This window comes from Opisthocomus hoazin, chromosome 21, assembly GCF_030867145.1.
Source record: "Opisthocomus hoazin isolate bOpiHoa1 chromosome 21, bOpiHoa1.hap1, whole genome shotgun sequence".
NCBI lineage: Eukaryota > Metazoa > Chordata > Aves > Opisthocomiformes > Opisthocomidae > Opisthocomus > Opisthocomus hoazin.
In genome coordinates, this window is record NC_134434.1 from 1,786,754 (window position 1) to 1,807,962 (window position 21,209).

Consider the following 21,209-nt stretch of genomic DNA (forward strand, 5'->3'; position numbering starts at 1 on the left):
ATCTCTAAAGATAGAGGGTAAAGAACTACTGAATGTCAGACTGCAGTTAAGGATTATATTAGATGCTCACAGTCACATGAAACTGGGTGGATTTGCTGCTTGGGCAGCCTCATCCAGTAAGGCAACAGCCTGGGAGTTTTCAGCCACGTTGATGAAAATGAGAGGTGGCAGGCTAGTGAAGAACAGGGTAGAATAGATGACAGCTCGGGCACCCCACGTTCCAGATCTGACTCTGGGCAAGTCACTGCCCTTTTCTGTGTTGGTTTCCTCCTCTCTCTCTGTTGAAATTCACTGTTAGCAAGTGTCAGGCGTTGGCTGGCTATTGCTGTCTTTTTGCTGTCAATAAGGAACTTCAGTTGCTGTATGCCACGGGAACATCTTCTGATGCTGACCTACCGTTCCCTCCTTTTACTGCCTTTAGTCTCTGTGGCCTGTGAGAGTCTCCTCCGTTGGGCAGTTCACTTACCGTGTCTTAGATGACATTTATGTTTTGAAATAAGGAATGCATATAAAAGTGAAGCACTTGATTCTCATTGTCCGTGGTATAGAGAGTCTGATTCACCCACCGTCGGAGCAGAAGGCCTCCGGAGCAGTGAGATCTCACATACTGACTATTGTGATTCTCTAAAAGAATTTCTGTGGGTGTTTCTATAGATATGGAAGTAAGTATATATTCCTCCAGTACAAATCATGTGAAAATTTTGCACCAGCCTACTCACTGAAGTTGCTGCTGGTCAAAATTAGACTTGCATACAGATTTTACAAGCTAAAAGAAATTCCCCTTTGATTTTCATTAGACCATAAGGTTAAGCATCCCGCGTGCCAGCGCAGAGACGGGGCTGCTGGGTTCTGCCGCCAGCTGTGCTGTGAACTCTCTGCCCAGTCTTCAACAGATTGCTTCAGCCTTGTCAAGAGTAGTTGCGGTGTTTTTAAGCCCATGCTTGAGCCTTGAACTCCCTGCTGAGTCTCAGATGTTGCAGATAACTGCAGCTTATTTTTGAAGCCAACGGGTTCTCGGTCTGTCTGTGTCTCTCAGGGTTCGTCAGGTATGTGCAGCGTCGCTGTTTGGTGATTTACTGGGAAGAACTCAAAATTCCTGACTACAGCTGAAACTGGTAACACCTGGGGCAGTAACCTACTTTGCAGATATTTCTCATCTTATATTTATTAACTGCTTTGAGCCATAGATCGTATTTTACTTAAGCACAATTGATATGTCATTTTTAAGTAACGCGTAACGACGCTCTCCATTTATGCTTCTAGACTGCTAGTGCTGTCCTTGAAGACTCATTTCAGTATTGTCAAACCAAATCACTCGAGAAATTGTGATTCAAGTCTCCAAGAATATTTTCAAAATTATGAGGTAATCATAAATAATAATCAACCTTGCATCATATTAATTTGTCTTCTGGGTGTAGAATTAGATTTCAGAATATTCTAGCTTTTCTCTGTAAGTCCACTAAAAACTTAATTTTCAGGTGAAAACTTAGATCCTGAGGAAACCACAGGTTCCCCGGGACTGGTGCTTCACAGGAAGCAAAATATCTAAGGGATAGGGACGAATTCATAAGTGCTGGCAATTAACCACAGCTGCTTAATGGAGTCGGATTCCTAAGTGATACAGAAGGCCCGAGACCTACCACCGCCCTGCTGTCCGTGTGGTTTCCGTCACAGATTTGACAGTCTGGTGGCAACAACTGCAGGCAACCAGCTCAAATTAACTGGTACGAGCTGGTGACAAGGACAGAAACACTCGGAGAGAGATCTCTGACCTCTCACTCCTGACCTTCAAGGAAGGTCTCCAAAACTGCTTCAGAAGACAATGTGAGTACTGAAATTCCTGACTCTAGGATATAAAAATCACATCGATATTGATTGCATATTACATTATAATTTTTGCTACCACCAGCCATCCCTAGGCAATAATTATTCCTGTCTCTCTCACCCTCTCTTTGTGCCAGAAGTGACATTATCAGCTGTCCTCTGGCTAGTATCCTCCCTTTGATCAACAGGAACCAATCATCCTTTCTCTCAAATTGCCTAATTCATTAATATAATGAAGTTTAACTCAGAACAATTATTCTCAACCTGTATTTAGCTCTAAGGTTATTGCTTCTATTTCAGACCTCAGGAAGCCTGATGCGCCCGAAAGCATGTCTGCTTCTCCCAAGTACGCCGGCTGACCTAATAAACGGTGTCCCCTCTCCCTGCCCTTGCCTCACGCCGTGCACTGTCCTCCCCACAGCGCGTCTGCTGCACCCCGGGCCGTGTTCCAGCTCAGCTGAGCCCCCAGACGAAGGCATAGCCTCGACGAGCCGCTGCCGGAGGTACTCTGCTAGCCCAACTCACAGGAGGCACGCGTAGGCATCACGGGGTGGAGCTGCTCGGTCTGGAAGGCATCCGTCCCACCTCGTCTGGGATTGCCTTGCTGTCCCCGCGCGTGCCACGTGGCAGTGGCCGGTGGGACGTGAGCGAAGCCGCTGGTGACACCAGAGACCTGTGAGCAAGGCTGACCTGATGATCACCTCAGGAGGTGGCATGCATTTGGGGGTGAAGAACGTTCAGAGGTCAGTAAGGTTGCCTTTCGTTTTTTCTTAGTGTCTCTGTGGTTTTAAGAATTCAGTATTTGGAGTAGCTTACCTGCCCCAAGTCAGATACCAGGAGATCGGTTAAATTTAGGGTCTGGATCTCATCTGTATGAATCAGTCTTTTTTTTTCAATGTTCTGCTGTACAAACTCTCTCTTACCTTGTTCATTGTTTGAAATTCCTAGGTTTCCCCCTCCTGATTTTTCTTTTTGTTTTCCTTCAAGGTCTTCCTTAAAACTTGCTTTTTTCAGTTTCTTTTCCAAACCAAGCCTTTCTCCCCCTTCTGCTTGTCTGAGGTCTGTGCCTCACCATGTGTAATTTGCAGTGTTTTATCTGATGGAGACTGTAATCTCTTCAGGGCAGGGCTGCCTCCCTCTCCCGACTCCCAGTTGCCTGTTTTACTCTCCAGGGTTGAAGAAGAAGGACAGAAATAGAAGAGTATACGGACACTCCCAAATAAACCGTGTATTCTGTGATCTACGTTCAAGAAACAAATGCAGGAGCAATTGTTATTAGTAACATGGTTTGTGCTGTACCCCGGGAGGCTTGAGAAGTAGTAGATGCTTTAGGTGAAGAAGCTTCCTTTACAAAGCATTTGTGGAACACATTTATCTAAAAATGCACATAGTTAAGGTAGAGAATTATTTTCCTCTGCTGATCTATAGTTAATTGTCAATGGCAACATGGGACTCTTTAATCTTGTGAAAAATCCTGCTGTAGTAATGTCACATAATTTATCCCTTTCCTTCTCTGCAGCATCCCGAAGCCCTGCCCGGGCTGATTTCCACGGCCTCTGCTGCTGCAAGAGTCCTGCTCGCTCGGCTCTACCGCCATGCTCCCACAGCTCAGAGGAGGAGGATGGACGGAGAGGAGGATGGCCCCGTTCACCTACAGCAGAGGTAACTGTGGGGAGGGAAACCTTAACTATGCAGGACAGATTCTTGACTTTTACAACGGCTGAAACTTTTCCTCTCTCCGTATGTGCTGTGCTGTGGGTAATATGCAGATAATAATAATGCATTTCACAAAAGCATTTTGGTCTGAGATCTCCACTGAGTTTGGCTTTTTGATGCCTTCACAAATGGACTCCACATACTTAAATGTCTGCCTGATGAAATCAGAAAACGAGCGATATGTAAGCGGAGATGGGGATCATCTGTGAGACTGCCTTCGAGGTGACTCCAAAAGTCGGAGTGGTTAGAGCTGGGATCTTGGCTTTGCCTGTTTCCCGGAGAGGTCTGGGGCCGTCCAGCCCGACCGTGCTGCCGGGCATTGCTGCGGGGTGGCCGCTGGCCTGTCCCCTCTCCCGACGTTTGCATCTGCTCAAACGAAAGGCTCAGCCCGGCTCTCGCGTTGCCCAGTTCCCGGTTGGGTTTGAGGAAGAGCTGTGCTCGAGTGCCTGGCTTTGAGTCACTTCTGTGGGGCACTGTCATCTTGGGTATTTTGGTCTTGTATCATATATAAAAAGATATCTGTGTTCTTTGCAAGCAGTTAGTCATCTGCTAGCCAGAACGGGGTGGTTTTCCTTAGGGATGTTTAGGGTCACATAACTGTTACAGGCAGAAGGGAAAATGTCTGTAGATGTTGGGATTAGTCACATAAGGCTCTGGATGAAGATAACTGCAGCAGTTTTTCTTCGCTCCCTGTTATTGCTCCTGAACTTGAGGGCTGTATCCAATCTCCAGCCTTTCCCATAACGACATTTATCTGGGCAGGCTGAAAGACAGAGGGGACCCCAGGCTGTATAACCTCTAGCCAGTTATTTCTTCCTTTACTCGGCCATTTTTTTCCATAACCACTTGATAAATCATGCTGTGGAGAGCTGGGAATGAAACTGTATGACTGTGCTCGCCTGCTCCTGGCTTCCAGCAGTGGTTCTGATTTCTCTGGGCCTCTGTTCCTCGTCAGCATGAGGTGTAACCCCATTTCTGTGCCCTGCAGAGGTGCTGTGAGGTTTCCTTCTTGCTCGGGAGCTCTGGGTGACCCTGGGGTACAATCCCGCTGCTGTTGTAAAGCACCCCCCAGTCATCAACAGGCTTTTACCCTTCGAAAAGCCCCGGGTGGTGCCGCTGTCCCCATCCTCGAGGTGGGGATGGAGCAGAGGAGAGATGGAGGAGCCACCAGCCGTCCCCTGTGGAGCTGGGGGTGAGGTGAGCCGTGGGCTTTGGCACGGTGCACCATCCCTCCCACGGCACGGGAAAAGAGAAAGTGTTATTTGTTTTCCATCCATTCAGTATCCTCTGTGTGATCGGGATGTGCTTAAACTGGGGGCAGCTGCTTATGGGGACGTTTTCAAGGGAGCTGATGTCGAGTGGGACTAAACAGCAGCGACCGTCGCTGGCTGTAGACAGGGGCACAAATCTCTCGCTGGAGATGACCCGGGCTGTGCGGTGCCCACAGCAAAGGTGCGAATCAATTCGTGACACTCAGGGGTGTCCTAGCAGTATGGGGACAAGGCAGTCAAGAGAAAAAGAAGGAAAATTGGAAACTGGTCACTATTACTTGGAACTCTTTGAAGTCCTCGTAGAAGCAGACCCCAAAAGCCCACCAAAACCCAGCGGATTGACCCTGATGGTGCCTGCGCGGTGCAGCCAGCCCAGGGTGAGGGGTCTGCGCCGGGCGCTTAGCTGCTGCAGGGGCTGTTTGCCTTTACAGAGGTCAGGCTTGCAGAGCAAATGCCTTCACTGCACACCTTGTCCTGGTGCGCTGGAAGAACCTGCAGGACTGGTGAACCGGGGACCCGCAGGGGGCTTGTCTGTCCTCGGCCCTTCCAGACACGCAGTAAGGTCTGCGGAGAGGAACCTTTCAGGGGGCAGCTGGCCCACGAGGCTGGGTTGAGGCATGGCCAGGTATAGGATGCACTAAAAACACACATGACAAACGTAAACATTGCCTTTTGCTGGGGTGGGAGCTGTCGTGCCAGCGCGGCGAGCGGGGCGGTCGGCAGCAGCGGGTGCTGCGGGTGGCAGAGTGGCGGGGGGCGAAATTTCTTCCTCTGGGTTAGGTTTTTTTTTTAAAGCAATTATTTAAAATTGTAACAGCTTCACACACTAAAATTACAGCTTTTCCGTCACCGTGTCGTGGTAACCACGTTTCAACAGGTAGGGGAAGAAACTGGAAGGGGGGAAATAAGGAACTGAAGAAAGAGGAAGGGCCTATGGAAGGGGAAATGCCTCCACCTCCTCCCTCCTCTGCTGGGCTCTTTTCTTTGTTTGGTTTTCTTTTTGATTTTAAGACATCACAGTGAACATAAGAATGAGGAAAGAGGTGGTCTGAGCTCCTGCGTGCGGCCAAAGGGCTCTCCCCCAGCTCCCGGTGTGCCCCGGGCAGGGGACATGGTGAGGTGACACAGCCGGGTGCCACGTCAGCAGCCAGCCTGCTCCTGCCCGTGGCTGCCAATGAAGGTGGCCATCAAGAGCCCAATGAAGGTGGCCACTGAGAACCAAGCGAAGGTGGCCATCGAGAGCCCACCAGGTCCCTGCTCTCAGCAGCCGTGCTGTGGGAGCGGGGCTGGAACCACCAGCTTGCTTTTGCGCAGGCAGCTGATGGGCCACGTGAGCATGCCCTCCTCCTCCTCCTCCTCCCCTCCAGCAGAAGGTCTCCAGGGTGTCTGGGGAGCCGCGGCGGGCTGCAGGCTCTGTGGCTGTGCGAGAGCTGGCCGTGCCGAGCCAGGACGGGGGACTGTGCTGGGTGGAAATGGGTTCCCCTGGGTAAACGAGCAACCCCCACCCAAGCAGCCACAGAGCAAACAAACGTGCCGTTCCTCAGCCCGTTGACCCTTGTCGTCAGCTGAGGACGCAGCAGCAAAATAGGGGAAAATGTAGCTTTTTATTTCCCTCCCTTGCTCTCACTGACTCCCACCATCCCCGATGTGCAGCTCCAGAACGAATGAATGATTTTGTTCAAGGCAGCTTCTGCTCCAGAGCATGAAGTTACTCAGCATTTGCAGGTCCAGGTCACTGTAGATATTTTTATTCTGTGTGTATTTTGCTCTGCCTCAGACTGACGTATTATGGATGATTCCAATTAGCAGTGCATGAATGTAAACAATGCTTTACTCGTCCGTTACAAATCAAAAGAGATTTGGGGTTTTTTTAGTTATGTTTGTAAAAACTTATTAATGTTCAGGTTTTCTTTGCGCACAAATGAAAGCACCGGCGCTCCAGGCTGGCGGAGGTTTGGCGAGCAGAGCGCGGAGCAGCCTGGCTACGCCATGTTGTACAAACAAGCTGGTGTTTTTCAAAGCAGACCTAGGGGAGTTTGCAAATGCGTTTATTTAAGCAAGCAACCCATCTGCTCCTACCAATAACGGCTTCGCAGACCGGTCGCCTGTTTGCTCAGCTCACAGGCCGAGGGGTTTTGCGTGCGTTACGCGATTCACGCACGCTCACACCTGCCACGCACCAGCCGTGAGGACCGGGGTTGGAATAGTGACCCAGTTAGCACCCAGCAGCGCCTGGATCTTCAGGACAAAAATATAATACGTATCTTTTTATTTATTTTTTAAATGAGCTGTTAGATTTTATTGTAGCAATGCCCGTTGCACAGGGCTGCGGGATGCAGCTACGGCAGGAGACAGGAGCTGCTTCGCTGGCCTGGCTGACCAAGGAGGAAAACTCCGAATTACGTACGGGTGGAGGAACTGCCCCCACCCACAGCACTGCCACGTACATGGAGATGCATTTAAAGTCTAGTTAGGGAAGCAAGGAAAAGAAATATTTATACAGAAAAACAAAATGAGTCCCTTATATGGGGAACATGGAATAGAAGCAAAACCCCAAGGTCCTACCTAGAAATATCTTTCCAAGCCCTTTGGGGCATCTGGGGTCCCTGTTACGTGTCCATCGCCCACCCCTTCCTCCTGTGGTGGCACCTGGGGCTCTGGAAACCTCCCTTCTAGCCAGAAACATTTGTAGAAACAGCACTTTTCCCACCACGCTCGGGAATGCTTGCAGAACGCAGTCCCACATGGTCGGTCCCGAGCGTTTGCCCTGGAGCCTGATTTAAGGAGCTGTGCTCGCCCAGCGAGGCCCAGGAGCTGTTTCTGGACACGCTCCCTTGAGCAGGCTGCTGAGAAAAGTGGAGGCCGGAAACTTAAATTTTATGACCTTGTAACGCCTAGAGGCTCAAACCCATGACAGAAGTCTCACCAGTCAAAGCAAGTACTTAAAAAAGGAGAATGGGGAAAAAAAAAACCCAAACCTGTCCTTTTTCCAGATTACCAACTAAACAACCTGCGAGCTGCAATAATTCTGCAAAATATGCTCTCAGGAGTGTTTTTTATAGTGAAAGTAGTCATAAATAATAATAAAAAAATGCATGTGTGCGTATTTTACAAAGCAAGGAAAAAATTTCTTCCTCTTCAAGCCCGTAGCCTGTGAATAATTTGTGAACAAGAGGAGCAGCTCCATCTATCTTACACGGTGTTTGTTACAAATCATTTGCTCGCGTGTAAATCTTCCTGCCGGGGGAGGAGCAGCAAACCCTCCTTCAATTTTTGTCTGCCGAAAAAACTTCTACAGCTGAAGGTGAAAAACTGGGTGGGTCAGCAGCAGGTGCAGAGGTGCACCTCGGGATGAACGTGTCGCCGGAGCCCGCGGCGGAGGGGCTGGGTGGGTGACAGCCCGTACGGGGCAGCTGGTGGCTGCGGGGCAGGACTTCTGGCTGGCACACACTGCCGAGCCACGGGGCTAATAATTTTGCAGGAAAACGAAAGCCAAGCCAAAAAGACCATCTCCAGAACCCGCTTCCCTCCCAGCCCGCCGACGGGGAGCCGGCAAACAGCCTGAGGAGCCTCGGAGCACCCCCGCCTTGGAGCAAGCTCTCCTTCCCAGCTCGCAGAAGGTCCCTAGGTGGCAACACTGCTCCTCCGGGCCACCTGCGGGGCTCCGCGGCGGGGCTCTGCGCTGGGGATGCGGTGACCAAGCGAGCCCTTCAGCTGCCACGCACGGGTCACGGCGAGCACCGGAGCGAAGGCTTCGCCGGTGGCGGTGGCAAAGGGTGCGGGAAGCCGGGAGCACCGAAGGGCTCCGCCGTCTGAATGCGAATTGGCAGAACGACCGAAACACCCAATAATTTGTTTATTTAAAAGGAATAACGAGGTTTGAAAGCCAAGCCTGTGACCGTGGAAGATGCCACTCGTCATCCCTGAAGGTCAGATATTTCTGTAGCCCACAGCCCAACGAGGGCCCGTCGCAGGAAGGTGGTTCAGCCCCTCCAGCCCCCGCGGCCGGGACCGAGGGTGCTCCGCTGGGCCCCGGCACCGAGGGACCACTCGCCCCGTCCCGTCACCCCCCTGTCTGGGCTGTAAGCTCTCTGCAGGTGAGTTGTGGCTCTCCCTCACTGCCCTTGCCAGGCAGCCCCACAGTACGAACACGGTCAATAATCCCAACCACAGCCACGGGCTGGGGACTCCAGGGCAAAGCTGCCCGCCTCACCCTGCTCCCGATCTTTCCAGGGGAAAAGCATCGTCAGAGACCCAACAGGTGAGGAGACTTCGGTGTGAGTCCCGCTTCCCACACCTGCTAGATGAGCAGATCTGAGGAAGCCATTGCCTTCTTCCTTGTCATCTCCATTTACTCTCTGCTGACGCCGTGCGAGCCTGCGGTGGCTTTTAGGCAGCCCCTGCGGCACCGCGGCTCTGGTCACCCCTTCACCGAGGCACCCAACCAGCCCACAAAACAGCGATTTCGCTGTGTCAGAGACAGGATGCTTTTGCCTGTCTCTTGGTGAGATGACTTTTGCAGCCAGCTAGCACAGTAAAAAATTGTGAGTTGCAAATATTATAATCAAATATACAATTTTGAGTTTCATCCTGAGTTAATTACCTGAGGAGCATACATCTGTTAGCTACAATAAATTACAGCAGAAATAGAGAATTTGATTGCAATATTCACTTTTTGCATGATCTGCAGGTCAAGTATTATTCACTGAAGAGATTCATGAATAATTTTGAATCACTGGACCAATATATTTAGAAACTATGCGATCTGCAAGCAGGGAGGGAAAAAGCCTCAAATAAATCACGCATTGTGTCTTTTTCCTGCAGCTCTGGCAATGGATTTGATTGCCCTATCACACCCCCCTACTATATCCCCCCCCCGATAAACCTACGCTCTCCCATGCTGCATGGCTGACCAGATGAGGTGGGCAGCAGCACGCGGGTGCCCGCCATCCCGCCTGGGGGGCTGCTTTCCCCTTGGGACATCCCCATCTCCAGCTTTCCCCTTGGGACATCCCCATCTCCAGCTTTCCTCTTGGGACATCCCCATCTCCAGCTTTCCCCTTTGGACATCCCCATCTCCAGCTTTCCTCTTGGGACATCCCCATCTCCAGATATCTCCTTGGGACATCCCCATCTCCAGCTTTCTCCTTGGGACATCCCCATCTCCAGCTTTCCCCTTGGGACATCCTCATCTCCAGCTTTCCCCTTGGGACACCCCAACCCCCAGAGTGCGGGTGCAGGAGGCCCAACAGCGGGCAGAGCAAACCACGACGCCACGCACCCTCTCGCACCCGTCACCAGGAGCAGCCTGCGCACCCGCTCCTGTTTCCCGCAGTCTGATGTCATCTCAGCGCTGAGAGATGAGGTGGGTTTGTTTTTATTATTTCCTTTGCACCCCAAATATTGCAAACACATAGGAAGATGTGACCACATGAGGCAGACCGTGGGTGCAGTAACGGGGGCTGGGGCTGGTTGCGTGCCGGCGCTTTGTTTTGGCTCATGTAATGGAGTGATACTTGATGGTCACTGCCAGATGGAGAACCTGACCCTGCCTGTTTATGTGATGAGTCCCGCTGAGGACAGTGAGACCTCCCCTGCCCCGCCGCGGGCTCTGTCATGTCCTGGTTGCACCTTGCTTTCTGTCCGGGGATGGAGTGACTTGGCCAAGGCCAACCTTGGAGCCGTTTCCTGATGGAGCTGTGTGATTTTCAGCGTCTTCCCCAAGCACCGTAGATGCAGCAATGGTGGGACATCTTCTAAAGAGACTTGGGGCTCTGGAGCTTGCAGGGTTTGTGACTGGGACCATTGTCCCTCCGGCAGCGTGGTGTGCTTGTGGGGGCAGATGGAGATGAGGTTCCGATTTTAGCAAGATTTGACTTTATGGAGGTGCAACGTGGCTGGGATTGACCTGATGATCTTAGGAGCAAGTCTCTAACAGCAAGCCGCGTTTCCTTACCCGGGCAGTAACCCGCCCAGTCTGAGCATGCTGCGCAGGTGCTGCTGGTTCTCGAGCTGTCTGTAGGTTCTGGTGCTTGTTCACGGGAGTGCTGCCGGTCGCCGAGCCCTTTCTTTCCGATGTTCCAGTTGGTTGTTGGCTGGGGAGAGCGCCTGTCCTCTGACAGCTAAGAGTCTTCAAAAGCCTTGGGCAAGGAAGTTGCTCTGAGGCCTTGATCCAAGCCAACTCTATCAGCTGGACCATCTCTGTCCTCGTGATTGCTTCAAAGAAAGTCAAGTCTTACAGAGCATCACTTCCCTCTGTTGAAGGCCACAGACTCTTCCTCTTTACATCCTATTTATCATTCAGCTGTGAGTTTTATCCCCTGTTACAGTTTCTGCCAGGCTTGCTGAGTTCTCACCCCCAGCCTCCAGCAACCCTTTTCTAAAATCAGCCCCGTGTTTGCCACCGTCCATCCCCCGGTCCTGCCGCAGACTGAAGCAAAGGTTATCCACTGCAGTTAATGGTTAAGCAATTCCTCCTGTGCGTACTTTTACCCTTGGGTGAGCACCATCTGATCCTGGAGATCTGTTACTGTTGTTTTTCTGTGTGGTTCAAGCAGCAGAGGAAGTAATGTCCTTCACACGTGTTGCAATGCCGCCCTAGTCTGGGTGTGTTAGGAGCGGAGCGAAGGAGGAAGAGCGGGCACAAACCCCTCACGCGGAGTTCCTTTTAATGCCAGTCCATCCAGTCTATCTACCATGTTGTCGTGCCAGTTTAGGGCAAAAAAAAAATGCTCCCCCTCTTCTCTCTAGATGAATCTTTTCCTCGTTCTCTTTTCTCCAGCCGTCCCCATTCCTCCCGCATTTCTGGCCATCGCTGGGACAAAGGAGAGGGGGTGGGAATCGCCGGGTGGGACGAGCCCCACGGCCCTTCCCGCCCTGTGAGCACCGGTCAGTGTCTCACGCCCCGGGGGATCGTACCAGCAGCCCCAGAGTGGGGTCTGGAGGGGGCTCGTCCTCACCCCAGACTGCCCGTAACCCTGAAACGCAGGCACGCATCTCCCTGGGCTTTGCTCTCAGCGCCGCTGGCAGAGCTGCCGTGGCCACGGGTTCTGCCGCGCGTGCGGGCCCGTGTCCGTGTCCACCAGCGAGCCCGAGGTGTGGAGGAGATGCTCCGAACCGTGCCGGCCGGGCGCGCGGTTCCGCGGCCGCGCGGGCACGCAGCGGAGGGCTGGCCGGGAAGGAAGGCTGTGACAGGGTAAAACGCCGAAACGGGAGCGTTCCCTGACTGAAACCTGAACCGCAGAGCAGCCTTGGGAAGACCTTCAGTTCGCTTTCTAAACTCTCAGGCCCGCATGTCACATCATTTGCCCAGCCAGAAATAGCTGTGAATTAAACAAGCTGTGCTGCTTTTCTGGCTAACAGATATGTCCACTAGTGCTGCAGCGTTCTCTTCGTATCACACTGGTGTTTGCATTGTAGATCAGGAGCTCGAGCAGGCCTTTTTTTTTTTTTTCTTTCTTCTTTTTCAAGATTTAAAGAGCTGGCAGAACATTTATTCAGTTGTGCAACCTCCATTCAGAGTATTTCTCAGATCCTGGACGCGGGGTTCATTTTTGTCCTTTGACAGCCGCTGTAAATCAATAAGGCAGCTGGAGGTCACTTGTAGTCAATCAGTAGCCAGAGCCAGCGAAGGGGAAAACGCTAAATATTTGGTATAAAAACACAGGCTCTAAACTTGAGGTTCTGGCTCAGGGTGACATTTTCGCAGCTGTGCCTTCGGAAACCTGGCTCCATCCAGCCCTGGGGTAGATACCCAGCCTGGCCCTGATCTTTTCCCAGTAATTATCTGCACGGAGAACTTCACCGCACGTGCACGTCGCGCAGCTTCCAGCAAAGCAGGGCGCAAGGGCTGCAGGTGGAGCAAGCAGGTCTCGTGGTGCAAGGTGCTAATTTGGTGCCAGCTGAGTTACTCCTCCTCCTTGCAGGCAGTCATCAGGTGCTGGCTGAAGCCTTGCACGACCTTCACCACTGCCACCTCCCTCGGGAACCCCGACCCATGACCAGTCGGCAATTCTCGCAGGGGTCCCTAATTCCCTTGGAAACAACTGGGAACCAAGCTCTTAAATACCTTTGCTGTCTGAATCATATTCCAATGGCGTCATCATCTCTGCTTGCTCCGAGTTCGGGAGCTGGTTGCCCACAAAGCTTCTGCCTGACCTCATCCCAAGCCTCGGCAATGAGAGCGCACTCAATTTCCTCTTTCCTTTGACCTCAGCTGCTCCGGGCTTTGCGGTGATGCAGGATCCTATCTCTGAGTAATCCTCCAGCCATCTCTCCGTGCGTGCTGACACGGGGCCCTCGTGCCCTGCGCTGCCGGCTGCACCATGCCTTGGGCCCTATACGTAACCCGGACGGGCCCCCGCGCAGGAGCTGCACGCCGTCACTTTTCTGCCCATACTTTGTCCCCGTTAACAGAGCACAGATGGCTCGCACCATAACCTGTGACTCATGTTCGGGTCCGTATGCTGGATGGTCTCCACGGAGCGCTAGCTGCAGGGTTTGCAGGTGCACGCGTTGCGCTTCTCGCCTGCGCTCCAGACTGGGAGGCGGGCACGCTGTGCTGGTGCCAGCGGCTCTGCCTCCAGCCGCCCCGCAAGAGTCCGTGTCCTCCATCCCTGAGCCCTGGGGAGCTCCTGCTGACGTGGGTCTGCTCCCTTGCTGCTTCCCGGGCCGCTGCCTGCGGGAAGTGCTGCGTCCCCGCTGTCTGCAGGCGGAGGAAAGCTTTGACAGTGGCCGACGGCCGTGGCCGTGTGGTGATGGAGGTGGCATCCTTCCTCCAGCTCTTCCCTGGAGCCTCAGACAGGCACTCGTGTTCCTTCCCAGCCCGATGTCGTGGGAGGAGAGGAATCAAGCAGGCTTTTCCCTTTCTCTCTCTCATATGTTTAATACAGACTATAAATATTGGCATCCCCTTCCAGCTTTCTGACAACCTGCGGAGATGCACCCCAGAAAGCAGGAAGGAAACGGAGCACATGAGCAACACCAAAGGGATTTTCTGATCAGGAGCCACACCAAGCGCCTGTTAGCCTTGCGAAGGCTTTAACGACATCCTTCGGCGCCGGGCCCTTGTGCACAGGCTTTCCTCAGGCTGGCGGACTGGTCAGGCTTGAATTTTAGGCTTCTTAAGGGTTTAATAAGAGGCTGAACTAAAATGCTAGCTTTGAGTGGGGAGCTGAATTCTTGAAGGTCAGAAGGTGGAGAGGCTCGGGGTTAGGGTCAGTGCTGTGCCATGGGCAGTGCGCGGTGTGGTGCTCCCAGGGTGGCCAGGGCTGGGTTTCCCCGGCGAGGGGATGCCCATGGCACGGCTCCTTCCGCCTCGGGGCAGCCGCGGTGCTTCGGCGCAGCGCAGGTCTCGGTGCCCCGGGGGTCACCCATCGGGGCTGGTCGCCTCCAAGATTTGGCTTCTCTGGGTGACCTGGCACGGCGGGGCTGCTTGCTGGCACCCAGCCGGTCCCGGCCTGCATGGCACCGCGGGAGCCAAGGGGATCAGCCTGACCCCAGCAGCGTGGGGGGTCGGTGGGGGTGGCTGCTCGCCCCTGCGTCCCGCAGAGCTGTCCCGCGGATGCCGCAGGGCTCGGAAGCAGCCCAGCTCCATAGGTTTGGGCAGGAGGTGCCTGAGCGTGGCCGTGCTGTGTCTGGGAGCTGGGCTGGCCTGTTCCGTGTCCGCTCCCACTGCACCGCGCTGGAAAACCGACCCCGAAGGTCCCCCGGGACCCCCCGTGCGAGCAAGCCCTCGCACACCCGGACTGCGTGCCCGAGGGGGCTGGCAGACACGCTACGTCTGGCACAACCCTGGGTCGCAGCGCAGCGGGTCACCTGCCCGCTCGCTTCGCTTTAAGTGCAGGCTTTATTCCCGGGGGTTTAACTGGGAGCAGAAGTCAAGACTGCGTTTGAGACCCCGGGCTTAAGCACTGTAACGTGCTGGCTGGAAAAGCAATGAATCGTGTGCTGTTTGCTCTCAGCTACGTTTGCATCCCAGCTCTTCTGGAACAACCGGGTACACGTCTCCCGAGTCACTCCAACACACCCACAGTTGCAAAATCCTTTAGCTTTTGGGAAAAAAAAAAAAAGAGCCACATAAAGCCAGTCTTTATTAAACTTTTATCCTCCGATGCCTTGATGTCAGAAAGCGTGGCAAGAACATGCCACTTCCTATGGCTTGCTCGAAAACTGGCAGATGAGCCATCGAAACAGTGGCGCTTGCCACAGCCGGGGATGCTCTGGCAGAGGAGGGTAGCGGGGCCGGCATCTCCTCGCTCCAGAAAACAGTCTTCACAGGAACATACATAATTTTACTCCTTTCAGTGGAGTTTTTCTCACCTACACTTAGGAAGGGTGCAACAAAAACCCAAGCAGGTGTTTTCTTGGCCAGCAAGTCTGGCCCAGGCTCCTCTCCCTCCCACTCAGCTTCTTCTGAAATTATACAGATAAATGGAGATTCAGCTCCGTTCCTGTTACCAGAGCATTTCAGGCTTAACCCAAGCCCAGACCACTGGGAGAGCAACCCGGTTTTCCATCACGCTGTGGTCTCTGCCCATGGCTTGGCTGCTGGTGCAGGGCGTGAAAAACCTTCCCGGCCACCACAGCTGGCCCCGCATGCAGCGTTGTTGCCCTCACTGTTACTCCTCCTCCCCGCAACAGCAAAACACTCCACGTGCGCAGGCTTCGGGGGGTCAGAGCCCTGCACGTCGCGCTGAAGCCCAGCATCTGCCTGTCTGACCTCCTTCCCCCAGCCCTGATCGTACCCAGCCATGAGCCGCCCTTTTGTGCACGGCAGAAAGCCCTGGGCACGGCCGTGGTCGCTCGCCCAGTGACCCCCGAACAAGGTGCAATGACCAGGCTCGCCATGCCACGCTCGCCCCGCGTCCCTGCAATGACCTCAGTGGAGGCAGGATTTGTCCAGGATCAGCCTTTTCTTTATTGAAGGATTTTTGCATAGGCAAACGTTACATTTTTGGACAGAGAAATGTTAAAATGCTCGATCCTATGTGTACGCACGCGCTCACACCCACAGCCCGGGCTGTCTTTCTTTGCGTATTTATTCATATGCTTATATACAGTGGCCTGGAGGAAAATGTATTCCGTGGTTTGAAAGAGGGATCTAAAAGGGTGACACTGATAAATGCCTTTAAAGAGCATCCACTCTGCGTGTCTGTGTCTCTGCTGCTCGGTTTCAGCAGCTTTGTGACTGCGAAACACAGGCTGCAGGCTGCGTGCTGCGCTTTTCTAGTTTGAATTTTGTTCTGACTCCTCTTACTTTACTCTCTCACCTGTAAAAAGCAGGATTCCTAGTGAAAACAAGCAAGGCATTGCTGCAGATGCTCAGCTCTAAAGGATTTCCAGAAGCAAGGCAGCTGGCAGCGCAGTGCTTCGTCCTGCCTCGGGCTGGTTGCGACAGACCATCCACCGACTGGAACAGACCCAGGGAAGCGCGATGCAGGGAGGGGGTTTGCTGCCCTTCTTCTGCAGACGGAAACGGCGTTTGGGGGTGAGGCTGCGCCTTGAGCTCGTACAGGGACCTGTTGTCCTGGGCATAGGATCAAGGGAGTTGTTTCTCAAGTAAGGATTGCAAGATAGGTAGTAGCTGTCCTTTAAAAATGCAGTACAATCCAAAGAAAACAGCTAAGAAAATTTCAACTAAAAGACACAAATTCATAATGCATATATTGGTTAAATGTGCACTGTTGTAAAATAGACAATAATTTACAGGCTTTTCTCTTGAAATATTAGTGCTGCTATGAGGAGACAAGAGTGTGACTTACTTAGAATGACTTACCATAACATTTCCATACTGTAAATGAGAGGGATTAAGTTGACATTATATATTACTTAGCTGTGTACCAATTAGCTAAACAAATGCTACGAATTCCGTCACTTATGATGGAAGCTACATAAAAATTGTATAATTACTGCAGTGAGTCATCTAGTTAAATGGCACTGCTATACGGACGAATCGATTTCAATGCGAGATTAATAGCCTTCTGCTGCTGTTTTACGTGCTTGCCAAAGACCACACTACATTGTTGCTAAGCATCATTAATGGATTAAAATAAGGGTTCTGCATAATTCCTACGGCGTATCTTCAAACAGCTGGTTTAGTTCGTGCACTAGCCTAGCGCTGGTTAGCCCTATGTAACACACGGGTCTGGAAGGCTGACACGTGCGAGGGAGGTTAATGCAATCCTAGGAACTCTTTCAAGAGCTCACAGGTTTTCTTGTGGATGACTTCGCGGAGCTTCCGCACACGTCGGATGCTGGAGGACCCCACAAAGCTGTCTGGCTGTAGGACAGCCATGCCGTTGTGGACATCTCCCATGATGATGAGCTGGCCATCCACCGTGGTCATGTTGGGACATGGGCAGCTCCAGTCCATGTTCAAAAGCGTGATTTCTAGTGGTTCCTTCCCCAGGAATTTTAATCCCATTTTTTCATCTTTGAGAATCTCCTCCACTGTCACCAGGGCATGTCCCGAGTCTTGGTCTTCGGTCAGCTCTGTTATACGGCCCAGGATAACAAAGTCGCTTTTGCAGAAGCTTGTCACCAGCTTCTGGCGTGGTTTGCAAGCTTTGCAGTGCGTGTTCTTCGGGAAGGGGCACATCTCTTCGCAGGCCTCCCGGCTCTCAAAGTTGTTCTCGTTGCCGCCGCACCCGCCATAGATGAAGGACTGGCACTGCTTTGTCAAGCTGTTATAGGCCCATCTGGGCTCATAGGCTTTGCAGTGACCTTGCAGGGCTGGCAGATTGCAAATGTTGATTGGGCCGTTCATGCACGTTAACATACAGTTCTCGTAGGTCTCAAAGTGGTTGAGGTTGCTGTTACAGTTCCCATAGATGAAAGTAAAGCAGTTGTTTTTCTTTGCATCATAGTACCACCTGGTCTGCTCTTCCCCGCAGTCTTCGCTGTCTGGTTGCTTCAGGCACTCATCGGTTGGAAAATGTGTTTTATTTTGGGAAGCTTCTTTGGATGTGGGTTCTCCTTTGATGACTGACAAAGGGAAATCAGCCCTGAGCAGGCCACCGCTGTTTTTGGCGGTGCAGGTGTAGATGCCTGCATCTTGGAGCTGGGTGTTGTAGATGACCAGCTGGGCGATGTTGGTGACCACAACGTTCCCTCTGACGTGATTTGGCTTCATAATCACTTTGTCTTTCCCATCGACCTGCTTCTCCCATGTGATTTCTGGCTTGGGTCTCCCTGTAACATCACAGAGGAAGCTGACGGTCTCTCCCACGTAGACGGACTGATGGACAGGGTTGTTCACTAGAGCAGGCGGCAAGATATCAATGACCGTTGTCTCAGAATAGGCAGTAGTAGGGCGAGCTGTTGTTTCTGGTGGGATAGGGCTGGTGTTTGGCCAGGTGAGATGGTACCTACAGGTGACTACGTTCAGTGTAATGCCTTTGATGCAAGCTTCTGCATCCATGTAGCACTTGTTGTAGTAGGTGAGCCCGTCGGAGGCACAGGTGAAGCTCGGCTCCTTCTCACACCTGTCCTTGCACTTGCAGACAGGTTGCCCGTCCCAGATGTCGCACTCTGAGCCTTGCTGGATGCACATGAAGCGGTCGCAGGTTGCCTCTTTGGGCATTCCCACCGGCCCTTTTTTCCCCTTGACGTCCATGTATCGAGCCGCCACGCAACTCTTCGTTCCACAGACATTAGGGCAGCACTTCTCAAAGGTCTCGCACTCCTGTGGGGAAAGAAAATGACCCAATCATGACTGGGGACAGAATAAAGTTTTTTAGAGACCCAGCAAGCAGACAGCCCAGAAACTTCCAAGGTGCTAGCTCAGGGGAACCACGTCTGTCACAGATATTGGTGGTCCGAAACCCCGTGTTCCCACTGGCAATGAGTGGCAACATCCCTCCAGCATCTCCTGAGAGGTGTCTAAACACATTGAGGTTTCTGAAGTGCTTCAAGGGAACACTCTAGAGAAGAAAAATGTATTTCTATTTCTTAAACCCTAACCTCATTGTAAGTCTGTCTTAGAGTCACATGGACTGCTTGACTACCGAACCAACAACCCCCCTCCTGCTCTCTCCGAAATGCCTGAGGACAAGCCCTGAGAAAAAAGAGCGGATGGAAAGGCTTATCATATGGCTGTAGGCAGTAATCCTTCTTATTTTCCACAGAAGTATGTAAAGTATTATTTGAATTCCCTGAGACTAACAGCCTACTTTTGGAGATGAAACTGCCAAGGATTTGTAATTGTTCACATTGTAGAGGAAATAATAGAATATCTCAAAAATAAGGAAATTCTTGCTCCAAAAATAATTTTTCTATGGTATTTAGAAAAACAAACCCAAAACAGCTCATTATGGCTTCTCTGTCCTATTTTAGTCCTATTTTCAAATGCAGCATCGCTCTTCTAGTGATTTATTACACCCTGTCTCAGCTACAGTCAGCTCTAAATTGTGGTTAATTTTAGCAGAATTTTCATCTTCTGTGCAGAAAAGGTATTTGATATGTGTGATCACAGCTGCTGTGTTGTCATGGGTTACTTCCAGGGACCACGAGCACTGCTACCATGTACACAACAGGGCACACTTCCATCGGGCGCTAAACCTCTACAACCCCCCTGAAATCCAATCTCTGTAAGTGAGAACAAAATGTTTTTTGAGCCACCAAACCAAATAGCTTCCCCTGAGTCCAGTCTCCTTTCCTTATTGGGAAAAAGATGACCTAACAACATAACTCTTTCCCCATTTCCAGCTAAACATTACTAGGTTTCAGAAGCAAAGTTAGAAACCAGAATGGGTAATGTTTTCGGCTGAGGTTCCGGAGCGTGGCTTCAGCAAAGCCGGTGGCAGAGTCCTTGGCTGCCTGCAGCCCGCTCACTCCACGCGAAGCCCCAGGACTCCGGGCTGCCACAAGGCAAACGCGAGCATTTTTAGCCAGTGGCTTCTGGCTTTCAGTTTTTGACCAGTAAATTATTAAAACAACGTCCCTTGCTGCTGGGTTTTTGCAGGTGTTCCAATATTCATCGCCGCACCTGGTAGCTGAAATAGAGGAGGCTTATCCAGGAAGGGCAAAAGTACAGCCAGCACCTTCATTCAGAACACAGGGCATCCATCGGAGCAAATCTCTTTGTTTACTTGATGGCCAGCCGCCTTCTCTCTTTATTTTCCCCCCGCTCCTTTCAGCATCGCAGAAACAACCTGGCTACAGCACGTAAACCCAGTGACTTTTTCAGCACGGAACATGTTGCTGTCAGCCTGGCCGGGGCTGCGGGAGCTTTGCCGTTGGAGGTGGGGTAAGAGGCAGGACAAGCAGGTATTTTCAGATGCCAGCTTCAGCTGGCAGTGCTGACAGGTTGAAAAATGAGTTTTAGGGCTGTAAGCTAAGCACATTTTGAGCTGGGAGCATCACAGAGAACATCTGCCTGGTCATTTTAACCATGCCCCTGTTCTGCACTCCAAGCACGCTTTGTGTTTCAAGCACAGCAAAGGCTGATGAGTTACATGTTAAATCAAACCATTTCCTACAGGGTTCCTCCCAGGAATACAAAGCATTGATGGTGGCCACCAACAACAAGGAGCACGGTGACACTGCTAAAATACTGTGGGACTGGCCCCAGGGCATGCCGAGTTCTGGAGTATCAAACTCGGACGTTTCTTTTGACAAGAAAGCAAGGAAAGTGCTCAAACAGAGCGGGCACTGTGCCCATATCAGCGTGACAGCTGCCACACACCTCCCCACTTCGCTGGTAACTCATCAAACCTTCTCTATTTTAGATAGATCCCGGGTCAGTTAAATAGGCGCGCGCTGTCTGCACCAGGTCCCGCGCAGTCCTGCAACAGAAAGAGCCCGCGGTGCGAACGAGCCCACCGCCCAACCCCGCCGCCCGCCACGCAGAGAGAGAAAAACGTGCGGCACTCACCAGATCGGCTTCGCACTCCCTCTTGCAAGTGCTCTGCGCGTCTACCCACAGGTTGGGGTTCATGTCATTGGGGCATATCCCGGCGTGGGAATAGCGGATCGGAGGTAGAGCTCTCCCCTTCAGAGAGACCTCCAGAAGCAAGAGGACACTGCTCTTCCCCAGCAAGATCCACATCCACCGAGCGAGCAGCACCAACAACATCTCAGAACCTCTCCAGGGCGATGGCAGTGACCGAGCTGGAGGTAGTTCTTGTTTGCTTGGGCTTGCTTGTTTTGGTTTGTTTTTCGGTAAGCCTTAAATTCGCGAGGAACCCAAACGCACCTGACTTCTGTAAAAACTTCAGCGAGCTCCTTTGCTGCCTCTGTTGAGAGTGCAGTTTGGTCTGGACCTCATTGGATTCAAGGTCCTAGGAAGTTACCCCCTTATTTTAAGAGAAATGCTCATAGTCTGCGCAGAGTTAGCTCTATTTATACCCTGCCTCTGTTAACAAGTCAGAAAAAGTAAACTTGATTTCTTTGACAGGC

The 21,209-nt window shown here is 52.0% G+C and overlaps 1 protein-coding gene across 1 annotated transcript; it reads right to left on the reverse strand.

Annotated features, from left to right (window-relative positions):
- Positions 1–16,774: 16,774 nt before the first annotated feature.
- WFIKKN2 (WAP, follistatin/kazal, immunoglobulin, kunitz and netrin domain containing 2) lies at positions 16,775–18,495 on the reverse strand. The gene has a single exon (XM_009940885.2). It carries the CDS (start codon positions 18,424–18,426, stop codon positions 16,984–16,986), a length of 1,443 nt encoding a protein of 480 aa, XP_009939187.2. The 5' UTR covers positions 18,427–18,495; the 3' UTR covers positions 16,775–16,983.
- Positions 18,496–21,209: the final 2,714 nt, after the last annotated feature.